Raw genomic sequence first — 20,494 nt, forward strand, 5'->3', positions numbered from 1 at the left:
ATTCTTATTTACAGTGATGGCCTACACCGTCCAAACCCGGAAGACGCTGGGTCAATTGTGGGTCGCCCTATGGGACTCCTAATCACGGCCAGTTGTGATACAGCTTGGATTCGAACCAGGATGTCTGTAGTGACGCCTCAAGCACTGAGATGCAGTGCCTTAGACCTCTGCGCCACTCGGGAGTGGGGGTTGGGGTTGGGCCTCTTTGCCTGCTCACGGCCTGGGTGTATGTATGACTTCCATGTTGAGGCCCTCTTTGTGGGAGTGGGGGGCATGGGGTGGGCAGGAGGGGCATAGTTCTGATCTGAGGGGGCCTAAATGGGGTGTTGACTTGGGGGGGGGGGGGGTCGATTGGTGGGGCTGTGGATGTGGCTGGTGGTGTTGTGGTCTGGATGTAGGGCCTCTCGGCGTGGGTCCTCTATGTGTAGGGGGGGGTCCCGCAGGTCTGGGAGAGTGTCTCGCTGGTCTGGGCGGGGTGTCTATTGATCTGTTGCTCCTGTGTGAAGTGGTGGGGCTGTGTTTGATGTCCTTTAGGGTCCGGGCGAAGATGGGCACTGCTGCCTTGTATAGGTGGACCTGGTCGTAAAGGCTGTTCTCGTCCAGGGTGGAGTGGTGGGCCAGGAAAACATTTGGTTTTGAGCCACAGTCACAGGAAATACTGTATGGTAGCAGGGTGGAAGTCTTTTGGTGGTAGCAGTGTGGAGATAACCACTTGTGCGTTGGGGAAAGTAGAATAAGCTTTTTCAATCACCCTTTCCTGCTGTGCTCTCAGGTCGTTTGTTCCTGTGTGTATTATTGTGTGGCTGTGTGGCCCTGGTTGGTCCTCATCAGGGTGGCTGACGGGGGGTGCTCAGAGGGCGTGAGATCCCATGGGCTTGGGGTTCTTCATTTGTCTGTCCCGCTGTGATTTCGACGCTATGGTCAGGGGTGGACTGCTCTGCTATGGTGTCGAGACTTTTGTCCGGTGCTGAGGTGGGCTGTTCTGCTGGCTTCTCTGTGGGGTTGGCCACCTCTCTAGTAGGTTGTTCTCTGTCACATGCCATCCCCTCACCCTCTCCTCCAGCAGTCTGATCCTCTCCTCTGGTGCTGTGTTCTTCACCACCTCCTGCTCTCTGTCCTGTTTATGCTGTCTCACTACAGTCCAGAGTGCAGATATGTCTCTCTCCAGCTCTCCAGGTCTAGTTAAGGGGGTGGTGTTGTGCTGGACTGTTGTCTGGGACTTCTCCGTCTCCCTCTGTCTCTCTGCCTCTCTCTGTGTGTGTCTGTCAGGCCGTGAAGGCTTGATATCCTCTTACCTGTGGAGCCCCAGATTCCTTTTGTTTAATTGCATACTTGTGTTTTACCGCCTTGTAGCTACAAGAGATTCATGTGTACACCTCAAATAAAACCATCTGTGTTGCAGTAGGAACCAGAAACACTCTACCTCTCCATCAGCATGCAGGCAGGCAGCTTTGGTGTCCTTATACACGTACCTTACTACATACAAACCTGCTTTTCATGTGCAAGTTGTCATCGTCTGGCTCTCAGCCAAGTACTGCAACTTCAGAGCAGCGTATTTCATTTATCTTTCATCAACCAGTCAATTACCCTAGCTGTTTTCTCTTCCCTCGGGTGATGCTATTAATTGTGTTTATTTAGTTCCTAGGCTGCCAAGCAATTTCTGGTTATGACCTTTTATAGGTCGCACTACGACATCATGCCTCACAGTCACTATATATTTGGACAGAAAGTTCATCTCTAACACACACACACACACACACACACACACACACACACACACACACACACACACACACTGCCATGGAATGACCAGCCGCATGCTGGGGCTTGTTAAACCGGTTGTCAATCTCTCCTCAAGTATTAGGCTAGCCTCTGTTTGCTGGAGGTGTGTGTGTGTGATTGCATGCAATATTCATGACCCTGGGCGCTACGACATCATGCCTGACAGTCACTATGTAAGCCTGATGGATAATGTATTAAGCAATAGCTTTTTCGTGACCATAGATTCAAATATTGTAGATAGTTGAATGAGGGGGTATTTCAGACTGGTTAAAATGTTTGTAGTTTATTTTTGTGATGGGGAAAGAAGCACCTTTTGGATTCTCTCTCTTTCTGTCTCTCTCTCTGTCTCTCTCTCTCTCTGTCTCTCTCTCTCTCTCTGTCTCTCTCTCTTTCTGTCTCTGAGCGTGGGAATAAAAGTTAACAGTCAAGATAAAGTGACAAGCGAGCGGGCTCTTAAATGATCCGGACACTCTCTTCTCCTCTTTTCCCTCCATAAACGGTGAATGGTGCCAGGGTCATTTAATTGTCACTGACAAGACTATTACAGTTAATACCAGGGCAGGACAGTTCCCAGAGTGCTTAGAGGGAGGTGGAGCACGCACACCGTCATAAGGTTCTCTTGGTCATGCAGATTGATCCCAGATCTCTGTCTGAACGACATCTCTCAAAGTAAAACTGGCAAGAGGCACATTAAGGATGTGCCATATGCCCCTATTGCGCCCATCGAGTGACGCTCGGTCTCTGACTTCTGACCCGGATAGCTCTTCTCCTCCTCCGCCAAATCGTTTGGCAAAAACTGTTAAACAAAAGTCGCCCACCATGACAGCATGTCAAGATTAGGTGTTATCTTTTGTGTCATTAATTTCGAACGGAAGATTAGAAGGCAGGAATTCGCTCCTGAAATTCAAGGATTGGGAGTTAAAATTGAATTGAATGAGGAACCAAAGCGAGGCAGGACTAAGCACGCTAAGTAAACCGAGGCAGGCACAGTAAGCTTCTTTTCGCCCTGCGGGCATTCTAGAACGCAACGTCTCAACCTGCTGATTTTGTCCCCTCCTTGTTCCTCTGTTAGTTCAACATGTTGCCTTTTTAAAGTCATCTGTAACTTTTTCTCGTTTGGAAACTTGCCAACACATGAACACACACGTTACAATGGCTGGCTTGGCAGCAGGTAAGGCCCTGTCATGGGTGTACTGATGATGCGGCAGCATTTGCCTTCACGCAACATTAGCATCTGCCTCAATGAGGAGCACAGCTCACAGGCCTGATGAGCTGTAGTTCTAGACATGTAGCTAGGAGTAATACAACCACCAAGAGCTGCCAGACCACTTCTCAGACAGGAAGTCGAATGTTTGGATAGACAGAAGCGGTGAGGATCTAAGGGTTGGATAGAAAGTGGATTGGATAGGGTTGCTTTATGGGTTTTGTGTTATGAATGTCACTGTGTGCGTGTACCATTTTAACCAGAATGGCCCGAGAGGCTACAGTACAGCTCCGTCAATCAATTTGCATTTTAAATGTAATCAAAGAAAGTGCCCAGGAGCGTTTTCTTTTCTTCTAGTTTACAGAAGACCATCTATTTACATTCTGTAGACAGTGTCCACATTGACATGTAGGGAGCATTTGCCAGTGATTCAGTTGTCTCCTTCCTTCCATTGTGTCTGATTGGGGCTGTGGCACTAGTCACTACCCGATCATTCAGAGTCACATCCATCTCCCACAGGGCCGTTGGCACAGACATTTTAAAGGCACAATCTGCGATTTGTGTTTCAACCTTAAAACATAGCCAATGGAGTAGTGCAGTCTCATATCTTGGGTTATGGTAGGCCAATGGAGTAGTGCAGTCTCATATCTTGCGTTATGGTAGGCCAATGGAGTAGTGCAGTCTCATATCTTGCGTTATGGTAGGCCAATGGAGTAGTGCAGTCTCATATCTTGCGTTATGGTAGGCCAGGGCAGGACAGTTGTACTTAGACATGCATTAAGTTATATTCTTCATGAATCAAGGGGTATTTAATCAAAATGGCCATTGAATAGAAGATGCCATATCCCAGACTGCCTTTTTAATAGGGTTCCATATCCCCATTACCTAGCTAGCAGTTGCCAGAGTCCCTCCAGTCCAGCGGTTGATTTGTAGCCCCGACTGTGTCAGAGCCCCCCTCATTCAATCAACCGCCACATAATCAACTGAATCAAATCACATCTATCTGACAAAGTGTATCTCTAACACACACACACACACACACACACACACACACACACACACACTGCCATGGAATGCCCAGCTGCCTGTCTGTCGGTCTCCCTCTGTCTCTCGTCTATCTGTGTGCATGGTTGACTGGAGAGGAATCTGACTACCAGTGTTTCACTGGAATGACCTCCTGTCTGTAACCATATATTTGTGAGGTCCTGTACACTGAGAGCATACCGCCCCTCTACCGTAGCCTGTCCTGACAAACCCTCACCCCCCTTTCCTGGAATAAAGATCCATCTCATATTTGATTTTGTCTGGGTCAGTGGCAGGCCATGCCAAAAGCTCTCATTAGCCATGCGTTTCATTAGCACAGAAAAAGGGGGCAGTGAAATAGAGAACAAAATAAAGAACGGGAGGATTCTGAATTCCCAATTTGCCACAAATCCTTTGCTAATCCAGTGAGTGGCGTTCTCTAATCCCCTGCTCCATACACGACGTGAGAAAGAGGAGGGGCTCAGTGAGTGGCGTTCTCTAATCCCCTGCTCCATACACGACGTGAGAAAGAGGAGGGGCTCAGTGAGCAGATGAAGCACTAGGAGAATGGATTCAAAGTAACTTGGCTATCTTTTCTCTCAACCTGATTGTGTGTTTTGTTGTAGTCAAGAGATCTTGAAGTAAAGGAAGGGGTTTGTCTGTCACAGATAAACTATAGGCCCCTGGCTTGCACTTGGTCTCACACACACACACACACACACACACACACACACACACACACACACACACACAGAGACAGACAGCGCTGTTGCTCAGTCAAGGTGTTTCGTGATGACTTACAGACGATTTATTTACGGTATCTGCCTTCAAGGTCAAACTAGTAGAATTGTCAGGAAGTGAGTGAGCGGCTCACGTTCGCGCTAAACCCTGATGCTAATTTGCATAATCTCCTCTGCTTTTGTGCTCGGGGTGAGAGATGCTGCAGAAAATACATGGATAAAGGTGTGAAAGTTGTTTTAGATGTCATTCACGAGTTCACCCATTTTTTTTATCAGAGATTCCACCACATAGTGAGGCACTCTCTGCTCAGGCCTTTCACACTTATTTAATTACCTACTCTGTTGTTTAATTAGACTTACTATGCTGTTTTACTTAGATACCTGTCCATTGTCATGTTAGTATTTTGCTGATACAGGCTTGTCTTGTGTGGGTGCGACTGCAGTATGTGACATCCTGTTTTCACCATCTGCAGGAATTTAGAGGTGTGGAAACATGCAGGAAGGAACAGACAATGGTGGCAACGTCAGCTATCTTAATCTGCACAGACGAGCTCAATCAGCTTTTACACACCATGTTTCGTTCCTGTTTCCACCCATCTGCTAAACTGCCACGTAGGCAAATTAGGTTGTACTTTTTCTATAAGAGGAGAGAGACAACTCTGTTCGTTGGGCTTTCCTAACGATGCACTGTTGAGGGGTTGTTATTGATTGCTTCATTTTTGCAAATCATATAATAAAGTTATTTTGAAGAATACAGTCTCATTTTTGGTTAGAATTACCATGACACCAGGACACACTACCAAATACCAACTGCTTCAGCTCCCACCCTGATTATTATTAGTATTATCTTTTTAAATGGGTTGCCTTATTTAATTACTTCTATGTGCTGCAATTCAGCTTTTATCTGCCAAGTACGGCCTACATGAATAAATAAATTCATGAATCAATAATACAAATCATGACCCCCCCTTCTTATCTTTGTTTCCCTTCCTCCTTCCAGAGATTGACATTGAGCGCTGCGTCCGGGAATCCATCAACCTGTTCTGTTGGACTCCCAAGAGCGCCACTTACCGCCAGCACGCCCAGCCTCCCAAGGCACAGGGAGACGCCAGCACCAACGGCTTCGGCAAGACGGCCAACTACTACTCCTCAGACTACCAGGACATGCCCAAGACAGACCTGGTGAGCGCTCCTCCATCACACACGACTCACACACAGATATGGACACATTCACTCACACACAGATATGGACACATTCACACACTCACTCGTGTGTGTGTGTGTGTGTATATATGTACTCACTCACATTCACCTATGCCCAAACTTATACACCTCTCTCACACACACACACACACACACACACACACACACACACACACACACACACACACACACACACACACGTACAGGCACACCATTTAACTCTATTCTAGCTTCTTCATGCCCAGACAGGCCTTGCTGTAAGGCAGTGGGCCCTATTTAACCTGTTTGCAGCTACCTCAATCCACCTATCTCGTCATGAGTTTACATGTGTTCCCACTCAGACATGGGTTGTCCTAGGCCCCATGATTGAGTGGTGATGTCATAGACAGAATGTGCCTCTTGTGTGGTTTTCACACCCTAATGAAATCGTACGCCACGTGTCTTATTGGTTGCTCTCGGTTACTCTCTCGGTGACATTTAGTCAAATGTACACCGCCTCATTCTCAGACAGACAGCACTACAGTACACATGTTATGACGTTGGGGGACATTGAGGGTCAGTGAGAACTCTAGACCCAAAATGGCCGCTATATTGCTGTATTAATTCATTCCAGAATCAGTCAGTGTTTTTTCAGTTGCTCAATCTTTCATATATTATTTATTGGAGGTTTCCATTTTCCTATGGTCAGGCTGTCAGCTTTGACTGGCTATTTCATTTATGATTGTTCAGAGGGATAAAACTTGACTGGCTGTTAATTTATGATTGTTCAGAGGGATAAAACTTGACTGGCTGTTAATTTATGATTGTTCAGAGGGATAAAACTTGACTGGCTGTTAATTTATGATTGTTCAGAGGGATAAAACTTGACTGGCTGTTAATTTCTGATTGGTCCAAGGGGAATAAATCCTGGGTTGTAATCGGAGCCTAATGGCTGGTTAACTCAGACACGGGGGGCTCGACCCTAAACCATATAAACACGTCCAGTCTCTGGGGGCCCGATTACCACCCACAAGTATCCTGGCTGGCTTACTACTGCCCTCTTGAGAAGATTCAGACAAATTTACTAGACAGACACGATCCTCTCAATCCGTATATGACGTGAGACACGTTTGACAGAACCGAAAGTAACAAATTGTAGTACCAAAGCATTTTTCATGTTGTAGTATTGGGAAAAGTACCTAAGGTTCGGTATACCGCGTAACGATAGTCTGCAGTGCCCTCAAGATTCTTCCTCAGAAAGCACATAAAGGCAGGGAGGAACAGGAACACGGCGGTGAAACGTCAGTCTCATCAGAGAGATTGGTTTACAGCGCTAGGCTTTCTTTTGGGGGTAACACAGAGGAGAACCACGTACATGCAACATAATGGCCAATCTTAGAGGGAGGCTAGACTATTGACCTGAATCCAGTTTTTCTTATTAATACCATGTTATAGGAGTGGTGGTTTTAATGCAGTTACAGAAACCATAGGATACCAAAACCATAATGCTTCCCACTTTATTTCATATCCCTGTCTTCTACTACTGTGTGTTCCATACATTTCAGCAAATAACGTTATATATATTTTTGAATTGCACATGAAATTGTTATTCTTTTTCAAATGCTCTCCTTCAAGACCCTAGTCTGCCTATCTGGGTTTGATCGTTTTAGTTAAATAACATCACATTTTACTGGACACCCAGAAGTTGTAAGAAACGACCACATCTGAAGATGGATTCTGTCATTTCATTTATCAATATGTGTGTTGAGTTCCTATCTGTTTGGTTGAATGTATGCCCTACAGCGTGCAGTGACTTAACTTATTCAATTTCCCAAAGAACATTTCATTAAATCCGGGCGAGATGCTGTTTTCATGACACCAGAGAAATGAAGTGTTTACTGTATGCCTGGACCCAGGACCCGGCTCCGCTCTTGGCCTAGCTCGAGTCTGTCTGTCAGCAAAAACACTGAGGCATTTTATTAAAACGTGCCGCTCTGCTCTGCTTGCCCCTGCTGCCAGAAAAGTTACTTCACTTTAGGGGGACATTGGTAACTGCTGCGTGGCTATTAATGGAACATAAAATACATTAGGGTTTGTATTTATAAAGTGCTGTTCTAGGATCATCGGGAGGACCCCCCCCGTCCATATAATCTTATTCAATATGATCGAAAAGGAACAAATGTGGGGAGGACTATCCTTCCTCCTTTGGAATCCTTTATTTCTTTGTGAAGGTTATTCCTTAATGGATTTCATGGCGGCTCCTTAGGTTTCAAGTTAGCCATTTTCTGATCAGTTTCTTTACTCATGATTTGAATTAATCTGCTCTGTCGCGACTGCAATTTACACTGAAATCCTTGATAGGGGATAGAGTCGTGCCATGAGAAATTATGCCAGCGTTTGTGCTAATACTGTAACTGAATGCCTGTACGTCACCATGACTATAATGGGAGGAATTGCAAATGCCTTCCGTATAGAATTACACTGAGGGATAATTGCCCTGTATGTATGGGAGTTCAAATTGGGATGACAAATCGCTGCATGGTGAATGTACTACACGACTGTTGGCTATTCATTATCACTAGACCTCAGTCTATGCTGGTTATCACCATGATGGTGTCGCGTCTTTGACTATGCCGGATTAAGTGATATGTCATGCTAACCTATAAAATTATTTCTCTGTAATTAATATTACCTGATTAAGCTAATCATGTAAATGTAATTAGCTAGAAAGCCGGGGCACCACGGAAGAACGTTTATAGAGCCGTTATCTTCCGAATAAACTCTTAAAATACTTAGTAATATTTTACATCGATAGCAGTCAATATTAACCCTTATCTTATTTTCAGTCTCATAATGAAAGTTGTAAATTCTTGGCTATCTTCACGAACCCTGGCTAACAAGTTGAATCAGCATTACAAAATTGGGTTTAATTATTTATTTACTAAATACCTAAACTAATCACACAGAATTACAAATACACAGAATACAAATGATGTCATACAGAAAACATCACTGGTGGACGGAACCTGTATGATGGCTGGTTACACAAAGGAAAAGGGGCTGGGCTTGAATGAAAGAGCGGGAAGACTTAGGAATAAAGAAACAGCAGCTATGCTATCGTAAATACATTATCTTATGCATTCTAAATTACCGCCCATTTGGAAAAGGAAAATGCAATAAATATTTACTCTGAGCTGCGCTTCGGTAGATTGGTCGTAGATGCTGGCCGGGTTGGCCAACAGATCTTCCTGTCCTCGGAAGAATGTCTCTGGTGATAAATTGGATACGTGGTGGTATCTTCGTCTGGTTGTTAGACTGGATCCGTCGTCCGTCCTTTCCTAGCCCACGTCTACAGCGGCCGCTGCTAACTCAACGGCTAGGAAGTATCACTTCTGTAGTGAATAAGCTCAAAGTTCATACCATTCGCCACCAAAGCTCACGCCAAGGTTGGCTTAGTTCTGTACTTGACATGTGTGTCCTTCTAACGTAGAGGCTGCAGACCTCACGTACTGGAACAACGTGGTTATCTTTTCGTCAAAGGCTTATATAGTGGAGAGGGGGAAGGATGTGTTTCATCGTTTATAACCCCTGTCTCTTCACAGGGGTGGGCCACTGATCAAGCAGGGCACTTTCCTTATGAAAACCCAATTCTCTCATTTGGAAGCTAAAATTACATTTAATCTCCTAACAAACAATTTCAATATCAAACATTTCAATTGCATAACAATTCCATGTGACTCTGATAACTAGAGGGTGGATACTTTCCCAGGTACAGTTTATGTCGTCCTGTCATCAGTCATAATGTCTCAGATGACAACTGAACTGACATCCATACTCATTACGTTCCAAAGCATATTTCCAACTGGTTTTATTACCAAAATATGGTTCCTTTCCCCATTTGTTTGATGTTCCCAGACTCTCTATATTTAACAGGACAGCAGTCCTTCAGGACAGCACTCCTTCAGTAGGGTCAGAGAGGGGAAGGGACAAAGGTATTTATGGGGGGGTCATAAACCTTACCCACAGGCCAACGTCATGACAGTGGGCATTGTCGTTATAGTACTGTACATTCATGTTCTCATGCAGTTGATCATGTGAACCAATAGGGGCTATCAGGTTCCTATGCACAGTAAACGTTGGTGAGGAAAAACAAGCTCTGGGTAGTGTTCAGTAGTGCACACCATCGTAAAGTGTTTTGCAACAGATAGTACAAATCTAAAACGTTATTGGACAAATGTGGAAAAGTTTCTCCCTGTTTCACACCATTTAAAAATGCTAACTCCATGCTGAACTGAGCCTGGGTCGTTATATTATATAATAATACCATTTAGCAGATACTTTTATCCAATCAATGCGTGCATACATTTTCCATACGTGTGGTCCCGGGAATCAAACCCACTATCCTGGCATAGCCAGCACCATATTGTGTGTGTGTGTGTGTGTGTGTGTGTGTGTGTGTGTGTGTGTGTGTGTGTGGTCATTGTACAGCCTTTATTACATCTTTATGGAGCCCTCCTATCAGTTATGGCTGTTTAGTGACTTCAAAGACTCTCTCAGCCTATTGGGGACAGTCTGAGCACTGATGGAGGGATTGTGCATTCCTGGTTTAACTCGGGCAGTTGTTGTTGCCATCCTGTACCTGTCCCGCAGGTGTGATGTTCGGATGGACCAATCCTGTGCAGGTGTTGTTACACGTGGTCTTCCACTGCGAGGACGATCAGCTCTCTCCCTGTAGTGCTGTCTTTGGCGTCTCATAGTACGGACATCAATTTATTGCCCTGGCCACATCTGCAGTCCTCATGCCTCCTTGCAGCATGCCTAAGGCATGTTCACGTAGATGACCAGGGACCCCGGGCATCTTTATTTTGGTGTTTTTCAGAGTCAGTAGAAAGGCCTCTTTAGTGTCCTAAGTTTTCATAACTGTGACCTTAATTGCCTACCGTCGGTAAGCTGTTTGTGTCTTAATGACCGTTCCACAGGTGCATGTTCATTAATTGTTTATGGTTCATTGAAGAAGCATGGGAAACAGTGTTTAAACCCTTTACAATGAAGATCTGTGAAGTTATTTGGATTTTTCGAATGATCTTTGAGAGACAGGGTCCTGAAAAAGGGACGTTTCTTTTTTTGCTGGTTTTAGATGGAACTATAAAGGGTTCTCCTTTGGGGACAGCCGAATAACCCTTTTAGGTTGTAGATGGCACTTTTTTGATCATAGTGTATCAGTGAAATGCTTACTTACTGGCCTTTCCCAACAATGCAGAGAGAAACATAGAATAGAAGAAAAGATTTACACGAGGAATAAAAACACAATGAGTAAGGATAACTTGGCTACAAACATGGGCTACCAGTACTTAAGCTGGAGGAACAGGTACATGTTGACTTATAGGCCTTGAAGGCCCAGTGCAGTTTTCCTGTGTCTTATCATATTGTACAACAGCTGATGAAAAACTAACACTGTAAAAGTGTGAAAGAATTCTAATGGCTGGTTTTAGTCCAACTGTGTGGTTGTATACGTTGCAAAGATGCTCAGAGGTCTTAAAGCATTGAGTGCCTCCTTCCGATTCAATGACTGGACAGTTAAGGGACTGCGGTTGAATATTAGCCGGCTGGCTAAAACCGGCATTTTTACTGAAACGTTGATTTAATGTGCACTGGTCCCTGTAAAAATAAAATAAACTCAAACTCAAGTGAATAAAATACACCCGCTGAACCTAATGATAGTGAACTGCCTCTCGTTTGTATGAGTAAAGCACCCTTCTCCGTCTTCATCCTCTCCTTGTTTGTACAATTGCCCCTTGTGGGATAAATAGCCTAAAGTATTTTTAATTGAATTCTCTATCACTCTTTTAATCTCTTCCTCTCACCCCTGCTCTCTCGTTCATGCTCCATGCTTCCTATTGACTCATGACAGCCAGTGAAATGCCAGCAGATCATTGGGCTTGTTGATTCATGTACCAATAGCAATCATCCCACTATCCCATCTTTCTTTCTTTCTTTCTTTCTTTCTTTCTTTCTTTCTTTCTTTCTTTCTTTCTTTCTTTCTTTCTTTCTTTCTTTCTTTCTTTCTTTCTTTCTTTCTTTCTTTCTTTCTTTCTTTCTTTCTTTCTTTCTTTCTTCTTTCTTTCTTTCTTTCTTTCTTTCTTTCTTTCTTTCTTTCTTTCTTTCTTTCTTTCTTTCTTTCTTTTCTTTCTTTCTTTCTTTCTTTCTTTCTTTCTTTCTTTCTTTCTTTCTTTCTTTCTTTCTTTCTTTCTTTCTTTCTTTCTTTCTTTCTTTCTTTCTTTCTTTCTTTCTTTCTTTCTTTCTTTCTTTCTTTCTTTCTTTCTTTCTTTCTTTCTTTCTTTCTTTCTTTCTTTCTTTCTTTCGTGAACGTGAGAGGTCTTCACAACTTGATTTGTGCTGAATCCCGAGGAGGATATCTTTTTTTGAATACATTCAACTGCCAAAGGTGTCGCCATCCATACTTCAGATGATGCATTGACGCATATTACCTGCCCCTTGCCATGTATTGCCGTCGATTCTGTAATTGTATATATTTACAAGGAGATGTTTCGTGGAAGCTTTAAAGTTTAGGTGACATTATACAAGAGTCATCTGGAAGGCAGAACATCTAGAGATGTCAAGACTGCTTACAAGGGGAAACCTAAGTATGATTCCTCCTCAGGCTGCACACTCTGTTCACAGGAGATACTGCCACCTCAGTGCCACCATTGTCCCTGCCACACAGACTCCTAAAACGTGCTTATACTCTCAAGTCTTTGATGACAAATAGCCACAGTGTCAGTGGACTCCCTGGCTCTCCCCATTAACACTGCTCATCAGAGCCTGTCTGCGCTGTCACCTCCAGGGCAGCATTATCCTGTAGTGTCGACTGGAAAGGGAGAGTGCCTTTCCAAAATCCTCTGTCCTCAGTACAAAGTATTTTCTTCTTTGCCGGCAATGGCACTGATATCGCTTCGGGTCCTTCCTTGAGAACTACATACAGTATTTACATATGTTTAAAAGACTGACAAAGCTATTGTACAGTACCACTGAATGCTGTTATTGTCACCAAGATATTCAAGTCTTCCTTTGAGAGTTCGATGTTTGCTGGCCAACTAAATAACAAACTGTGTACTGAGAGAACCTATTCTACCTGAGTGGTCATAATAACTCTCTCTTATCTCCTTCTCTCCAGTCGCGGGAGCCCTTGGCGCTGAGTGACCTGAAAGCCGAGGTGTCCCCCCGTATCTCAGCCGAGGACCTCATTGACCTGTGTGAGCTGTCGGTGGGGGGTCAAACCAAGAGGAGCAAGGCCAGCAAGCCAAAGATCCTTGCCGTCGACATCCGCAGCATCGAGGAGTATCCTTCAGTGTGTGTGTGTGTGTGTGAGAGAGGGGAATTAATCAATCGATCGGTTAAATTAATGAAGCCTTTTCTACATCACCACATTAAGAAGTCACAAAGTGCTTTTACAATAAAACCGACCTAGATGCTTCTTCTACCCCCAGGCTGTTTTGTGTTAGCACAGCACCACATAGAGAGACAAGAGCCCAAGTGTTCTGTTTTACTTTGAAGGGGAATTTATAGCATGTTGTCGTGAAAGACGGGTTGTACTGTACCTCTTCTGAATAACTGCACGTGTTATTGGCCTCGGCTATGTCTCCAGAGAAGGGATCGCTACTTAAATATGCTTTTCACCTTCAGGCTGTATTGGTCTTGTGCAGTACCACCACGAGTACAATGTGTGTGTGTGTGTGTGTGTGTGTGTGTGTGTGTGTGTGTGTGTGTGTGTGTGTGTGTGTGTGTGTGTTTTTTAGGCTTGCATGTAGCTTTTAGCGTCATCAAGACTGATCTACTCCATTCACACACTGCTAGTACACAGTCTTGGAAATATTTTCTGTTGGTTCAGTTCAGCCATGGCTTTGTGCAGAGTATACATTGGCTGTGTATATGGCTGGTCCTGTGTACAAGAACTGGCTTGCCTTCTGTGCTCTCCTCTATCTGGCTGAGGAGTGTATGGAGGTCTGGAGCGTTAGCTACTACATTAAATCAAACTTTATTTGCCACATGCGCCGAATACAGCAATTGTAGACTTTACCGTGAAATGCTTACTTACAAGCCCTTAACCAACAGAGCAGTTCAAGAAGAAGAAAATATTTACCAAGTAGGCTAAAATAAAAAGTAACACAATAAGAATAACGAGGCTATATACTGGGGGCGACGGTACCGAGTCAGTGTGCAGGGAACAGGCTAGTTGAGGTAATCTGTACATGTAGGTGGGGGTGAAGTGACTATGCATAGGTAGCAAACGAACAGCGAGTAGCAGCAGTGTACGGGGGGGGGGGTCAATGTAAATTGTCCGGTGGCGATTTTTATGAATTGTTCAGCAGTCTTATGGCTTGGGGGTAGAAGCTGTTGAGGAGCCTTTTGGTCCTAGACTTGACGCTCCGGTACTGCTCACCGTGCGGTAGCAGAGAAAACAGTCTAACTTGGGTGACTGGAGTCTCTGACAATTTTATGGGCTTTCCTCTTACACCACCTATTATATAGGTCCTGGATGGCAGGAAGCTTGGCTCCAATGATGTACTGGGCTGTACGCACTACCCTCTGTAGCGCCTTACGGTCAGATGCCGAGCAGTTGCCATACCAGGCGGTGATGCAACCGGTCAGGATGCTCTCGATGGTGCAGCTGTAGAACCTTTTGAGAATCTAGGGGCCCATGCCAAATATTTTCAGTCTCCTGAGGGGGAAAAGGTTTTGTCGTGCCCTCTTCACGACTGTCTTGGTATGTTTGACCTGCTCCACTACAGCCCCATCGATGTTAATGGGGGCCTGTTCGGCCCGCCTTTTCCTGTAGTCCAAGATCAGCTCCTTTGTCTTGCCCACATTGAGGGAGAGGTTGTTGTCCTGGCACCACACTGTCAGTTCTCAGACCTCCTCCCTATAGGCCGTCACATTGTTGTTGGTGATCAGGCCTACCACTGTTGGGTCATCAGCAAACTTAATGATGGTGTTGGAGTCATGTTTGGCCACACAGTCGTGGGTGAACAGGGAATACAGGAGGGGACTAAGTACACACCCCTGAGGGGCCCCACTGTCTGGACCTGAGGAGAATCCATTCTGCCTGCTGGTTAGCTACCCCATAGCCTGTTAGCTACCCCATAGCCTGTTAGCTACCCCATAGCCTGTTAGCTACCCCATAGCCTGTTAGCTACCCCATAGCCTGTTAGCTACCCCATAGCCTGTTAGCTACCCCATAGTCTGTTAGCTACCCCATAGTCTGTTAGCTACCCCATAGCCTGTTAGCTACCCCATAGCCTGTTAGCTACCCCATAGCCTGTTAGCCGCCTGCTAGCCGCCTGCTAGCCGCCTGTTAGCCGCCTGCTAGCCGCCTGTTAGCCGCCTGTTAGCCGCCTGTTAGCCGCCTGTTAGCCGCCTGCTAGCCGCCTGTTAGCCGCCTGTTAGCCGCCTGTTAGCCGCCTGTTAGCCGCCTGCCAGCCTGTTAGCAACCTAGTAGCAAAAATGACTTGTGTGGGCTAAAGTTAAAAAACCTCCACTGGATGGGAGGTTTATGGGTTAACTGAAAATCATTTTGACTTTTTTGTTACAGGGTGGAGAATACCTGTGAAATTCATATATCAGAAGTATGAGATGGACTAATTTGCTCTGCTGATTGGAGAAGCTGCTTTCATCTGCCGTTCAGTCATGGGAATCTATTACTAAAGTGAGACTGCCTGGGTTGTGAATTGACCTTGTACGAGCTACCATTGTTGAAGTCCTTGGAGTAATTCTTCTAGAAAAACCTCCAGCCCTATCACTGGGTGTGAACACGTCTGGCACATTTGACAGCCAATGGACAAAGTTACCCTGGATAAGAGTGTGCTAAGAAAATAAGGAGAGTGAATGTGCAGGGGGTTAGATCTGATTAGAAGTCCAACTTAACCTCTGGTTCTAATTACATAGTTACCCAGACACATTTTTTATTAATGTTTCTTCACCTTTCTTGGAGGAAAGAAAAGGCAAACTCCTTAAGTGGGATGTGATTTGTTCCCTCAACGGGTGCGGCTGAATTATTGATTCATTATTGTGTGTGTGTGCATGACACAGCCTAACACACACACAGCGCACACACACACACTCCCCAGTGGATACACCTGATAAGTCCCTTAGATTAAAAACGGGTTGCCAGAATCAATAACCCAGTAATCCATCTTGGCTATTCATAAAAGTGCAATATCACAAAACAAAAACACAGTTTGTCTGCACAGATGGACTGTTTGTTTTCTTCTAGTTCTATTTCCCTGACAGCTGTTCAGTTGATCAGGAGTAGACTTTCCAGCGCTAAGTAACCAATACTCTTTCATCTTAAAAGTGAGCCACACTCTCAAGAGTCATCGTCGGAGGTCAGTGGAATGATAATTGTTTTAGGCAGGAGTTAAAGCTCCATTAATCAGGGGGGATTAGGGGTAGAATACCTGGCAACCGTCCTCCCTCAGACTAAGTCCTCTCCATTCTATAGAGTCCTGATAGACAGCGGTCCCCAGGGCTCCTGACCCAGAATAACAAAGAGGGATTTGGGCCACTTAGAGCTGGCTACCCTGTATTGTGATGATTGTGAGATAAAATACAGTGTTGGGTCTCCAGTTGGTCACAAAGTTATTCAATTGATCACACCAAACCAGTGTTTTACTAGTGGTCAGTTTCCATGCCTGGATATCTTCAAGAATGTAAATGATAATTGAACAGAGTCCCAGATTTCAGTCTGTAGCTACCTTTTTAAGTAGTTAGTGCACAGCGATTTTAAACAAAGGTTGTGTAGACTACCTTACATTTAGGGGTTCTAGAGCAAAGATTCAGTAAATCAAGTTAAATCGACTAAAGTGAAATATGTCAGTGTGTATAATGGCCTCTCTCTTCCCAGGAATAATTTAGCACGTGGCCTAAAGTGCTTCAGGAAAGCAGTTGAGCACCGTTCGTCTTAAAATTATGTAGCAATAATGTCGATAACTACACTCGGAAACGGAGCAAGCCAGATAATGATTATTAAATTATACAAGTATGTTTTTTGTTCTTCTCTCTGGCTTGCTTGTGCCTAGCTTTCACTGTTCCCTCAGCGTGAGCTGCCTGGCACTCAGCAGATAGCTAACACTGTTCCCTCAGCGCGAGCTGCCTGGCACTCAGCAGATAGCTAACACTGTTCCCTCAGCGCGAGCTGCCTGGCACTCAGCAGATAGCTAACACTGTTCCCTCAGCGCGAGCTGCCTGGCACTCAGCAGATAGCTAACACTGTTCCCTCAGCGTGAGCTGCCTGGCACTCAGCAGATAGCTAACACTGTTCCCTCAGCGACAGCTGCCTGGCACTCAGCAGATAGCTAACACTGTTCCCTCAGCGTGAGCTGCCTGGCACTCAGCAGATAGCTAACACTGTTCCCTCAGCGTGAGCTGCCTGGCACTCAGCAGATAGCTAACACTGTTCCCTCAGCGCGAGCTGCCTGGCACTCAGCAGATAGCTAACACTGTTCCCTCAGCGCGAGCTGCCTGGCACTCAGCAGATAGCTAACACTGTTCCCTCAGCGTGAGCTGCCTGGCACTCAGCAGATAGCTAACACTGTTCCCTCAGCGCGAGCTGCCTGGCACTCAGCAGATAGCTAACACTGTTCCCTCAGCGTGAGCTGCCTGGCACTCAGCATATAGCTAACACTGTTCCCTCAGCGCGAGCTGCCTGGCACTCAGCAGATAGCTAACACTGTTCCCTCAGCGCGAGCTGCCTGGCACTCAGCAGATAGCTAACACTGTTCCCTCAGCGAGAGCTGCCTGGCACTCAGCAGATGGCTAACACTGTTCCCTCAGCGCGAGCTGCCTGGCACTCAGCAGATAGCTAACACTGTTCCCTCAGCGCGAGCTGCCTGGCACTCAGCAGATAGCTAACACTGTTCCCTCAGCGTGAGCTGCCTGGCACTCAGCAGATAGCTAACACTGTTCCCTCAGCGCGAGCTGCCTGGCACTCAGCAGATAGCTAACACTGTTCCCTCAGCGCGAGCTGCCTGGCACTCAGCAGATGGCTAACACTGTTCCCTCAGCGCGAGCTGCCTGGCACTCAGCAGATAGCTAACACTGTTCCCTCAGCGTGAGCTGCCTGGTACTCAGCAGATAGCTAACACTGTTCCCTCAGCGTGAGCTGCCTGGCACTCAGCAGATAGCTAACACTGTTCCCTCAGCGTGAGCTGCCTGGCACTCAGCAGATAGCTAACACTGTTCCCTCAGCGTGAGCTGCCTGGCACTCAGCAGATAGCTAACACTGTTCCCTCAGCGTGAGCTGCCTGGCACTCAGCAGATAGCTAACACTGTTCCCTCAGCGTGAGCTGCCTGGCACTCAGCAGATAGCTAACACTGTTCCCTCAGCGTGAGCTGCCTGGCACTCAGCAGATAGCTAACACTGTTCCCTCAGCGTGAGCTGCCTGGCACTCAGCAGATAGCTAACACTGTTCCCTCAGCGTGAGCTGCCTGGCACTCAGCAGATAGCTAACACTGTTCCCTCAGCGTGAGCTGCCTGGTACTCAGCAGATAGCTAACACTGTTCCCTCAGCGTGAGCTGCCTGGCACTCAGCATATAGCAAACACTGTTCCCTCAGCGTGAGCTGCCTGGCACTCAGCAGATAGCTAACACTGTTCCCTCAGCGTGAGCTGCCTGGCACTCAGCAGATAGCTAACACTGTTCCCTCAGCGTGAGCTGCCTGGCACTCAGCAGATAGCTAACACTGTTCCCTCAGCGTGAGCTGCCTGGCACTCAGCAGATAGCTAACACTGTTCCCTCAGCGTGAGCTGCCTGGCACTCAGCAGATAGCTAACACTGTTCCCTCAGCGTGAGCTGCCTGGCACTCAGCAGATAGCTAACACTGTTCCCTCAGCGTGAGCTGCCTGGCACTCAGCAGATAGCTAACACTGTTCCCTCAGCGTGAGCTGCCTGGCACTCAGCAGATAGCTAACACTGTTCCCTCAGCGCGAGCTGCCTGGCACTCAGCAGAGCTTAACAGACGTATTGTGTTTTTTCTTTCTTTCCCCTCATTATGTCAATTTAAGCATGCTTCCAATTCCCAGCCTCCCCATTCCCCCCCCCCCCGAGATTGAGTTATTACTTTAATTTGCCTGGCTCGTGGTATTTCCTCTCCTCTTCCTTTCTCCTCCCTCCTATTTCTGGAGACTGTCTTTGGCAGCCAGAGCAGCTGCTGTCTCATAATAGTAACTTCTGGTAGCCTCTGTTAGGCTGACAGATCAAGACAGACCCCCTGTCTCAAGTTCATCTCAGACAGCAGACAATGACATGCACACATTAAATTATTACACTCTGGGTGGGGGGTGGTGATGTGGGGGATGCACTGTGTCCATGATTGCATTTTTTTTTTATATTTTTTTTTACCCAGAAGGTATTTTTTAATCAGTGATCTTGTGTTGTCTTGTAGTATTCATTATGCATGACTAAACAGAGGTGGAGAAATGATTGAGTTAAAGATTTCTTTAGCGTCACTTTCAGTCATTTTCCATATTGTGGACATCAAGCATATTTTACATGAATCTGATTGGAGCAAGCAAGCTACCATGGCCTTGGTGTATTAGCTAGCCCTCGACAGGCCTAGTCCACTATAGATCCCTGTATTTTATAATAGACAGACTGTGTGAACACATGGCCTGGAGATGTATTGCCCTGTAAATTTGAACCGACCGCATTCGGAGCCTGAGATTCATCACCGTGTCAGAGCCCCAAATCATACCCAGTTGCACGGTTTTAGGCCCATAACAGTGAAACTGCAGTCTGTGGGACATTTCCCTCCACTCAGTCATGTTCTATTACTGCAGCAGTGTTAAACTGTCTTTTATCAGGATGAGGGATTGGAAACACTTTCTGTCTGTACATTTGTGTATATATATATATATATATATATATATATAATGATTTGACATACAATTGTAAGGCAACCAGCTGCAATACGATTGAGTTTTTTTCAACAAACTTTTCACACACAAAGTTTTTGTTGAGTTTGTTAAACAATGTTTTTGTTTAAACTCACAATCCTATTGCTGCTGGTTGCCATGAAATTGTGCGTTGAATCAACATTATTTATTTAAAAAATGACAGTGCACAGGATATGTGTAAAACACTTGCAGAACCTTCAAGAAGTTAAAAGTAAACTTGTGAAATGAGGTAACAGTTTAGCTGAACAGCACTATACTGTAGTGTAAGAAACCACATCAGACTTTCATACCAGTTGTGGTATGCAGGGATTTAAACACCTTTATGGAGCTCACGGTATCACTACTGAATGCTAACAGACTTAATGAATTATGATGTGGTTATAATCATAGCCGCGGGAGGTGCTGCAGCACCCCCTGAAAAACCAGAATAAAAATCTAATATATTTATTATTATATAAAAAAATCACAAAAGTAGTGCACTGGGCCTTTAATAGTCCTGTATTAGTGGACCGATATAGCCGTCTGCAGCACGGGCAAACAACCCCCCCCCATGGAAGAAGAATATCGCAGCACCCCCACCCCCAAACCACTTCCCGCGGCTATGGTAATAATG

General features: G+C 45.5%; 1 protein-coding gene across 1 annotated transcript in view; it reads left to right on the forward strand.

Annotated features, from left to right (window-relative positions):
• LOC115202292 (TBC domain-containing protein kinase-like protein) overlaps positions 1 to 20,494 on the forward strand; it is a 70,426-nt gene that overhangs the window by 37,743 nt on the left and 12,189 nt on the right. Inside the window, 2 exon segments of the mRNA XM_029766354.1 lie at positions 5,750 to 5,931; positions 13,106 to 13,269. Coding sequence (XP_029622214.1) covers positions 5,750 to 5,931; positions 13,106 to 13,269 — 346 coding nt within the window.

This window comes from Salmo trutta, chromosome 11, assembly GCF_901001165.1.
Source record: "Salmo trutta chromosome 11, fSalTru1.1, whole genome shotgun sequence".
NCBI lineage: Eukaryota > Metazoa > Chordata > Actinopteri > Salmoniformes > Salmonidae > Salmo > Salmo trutta.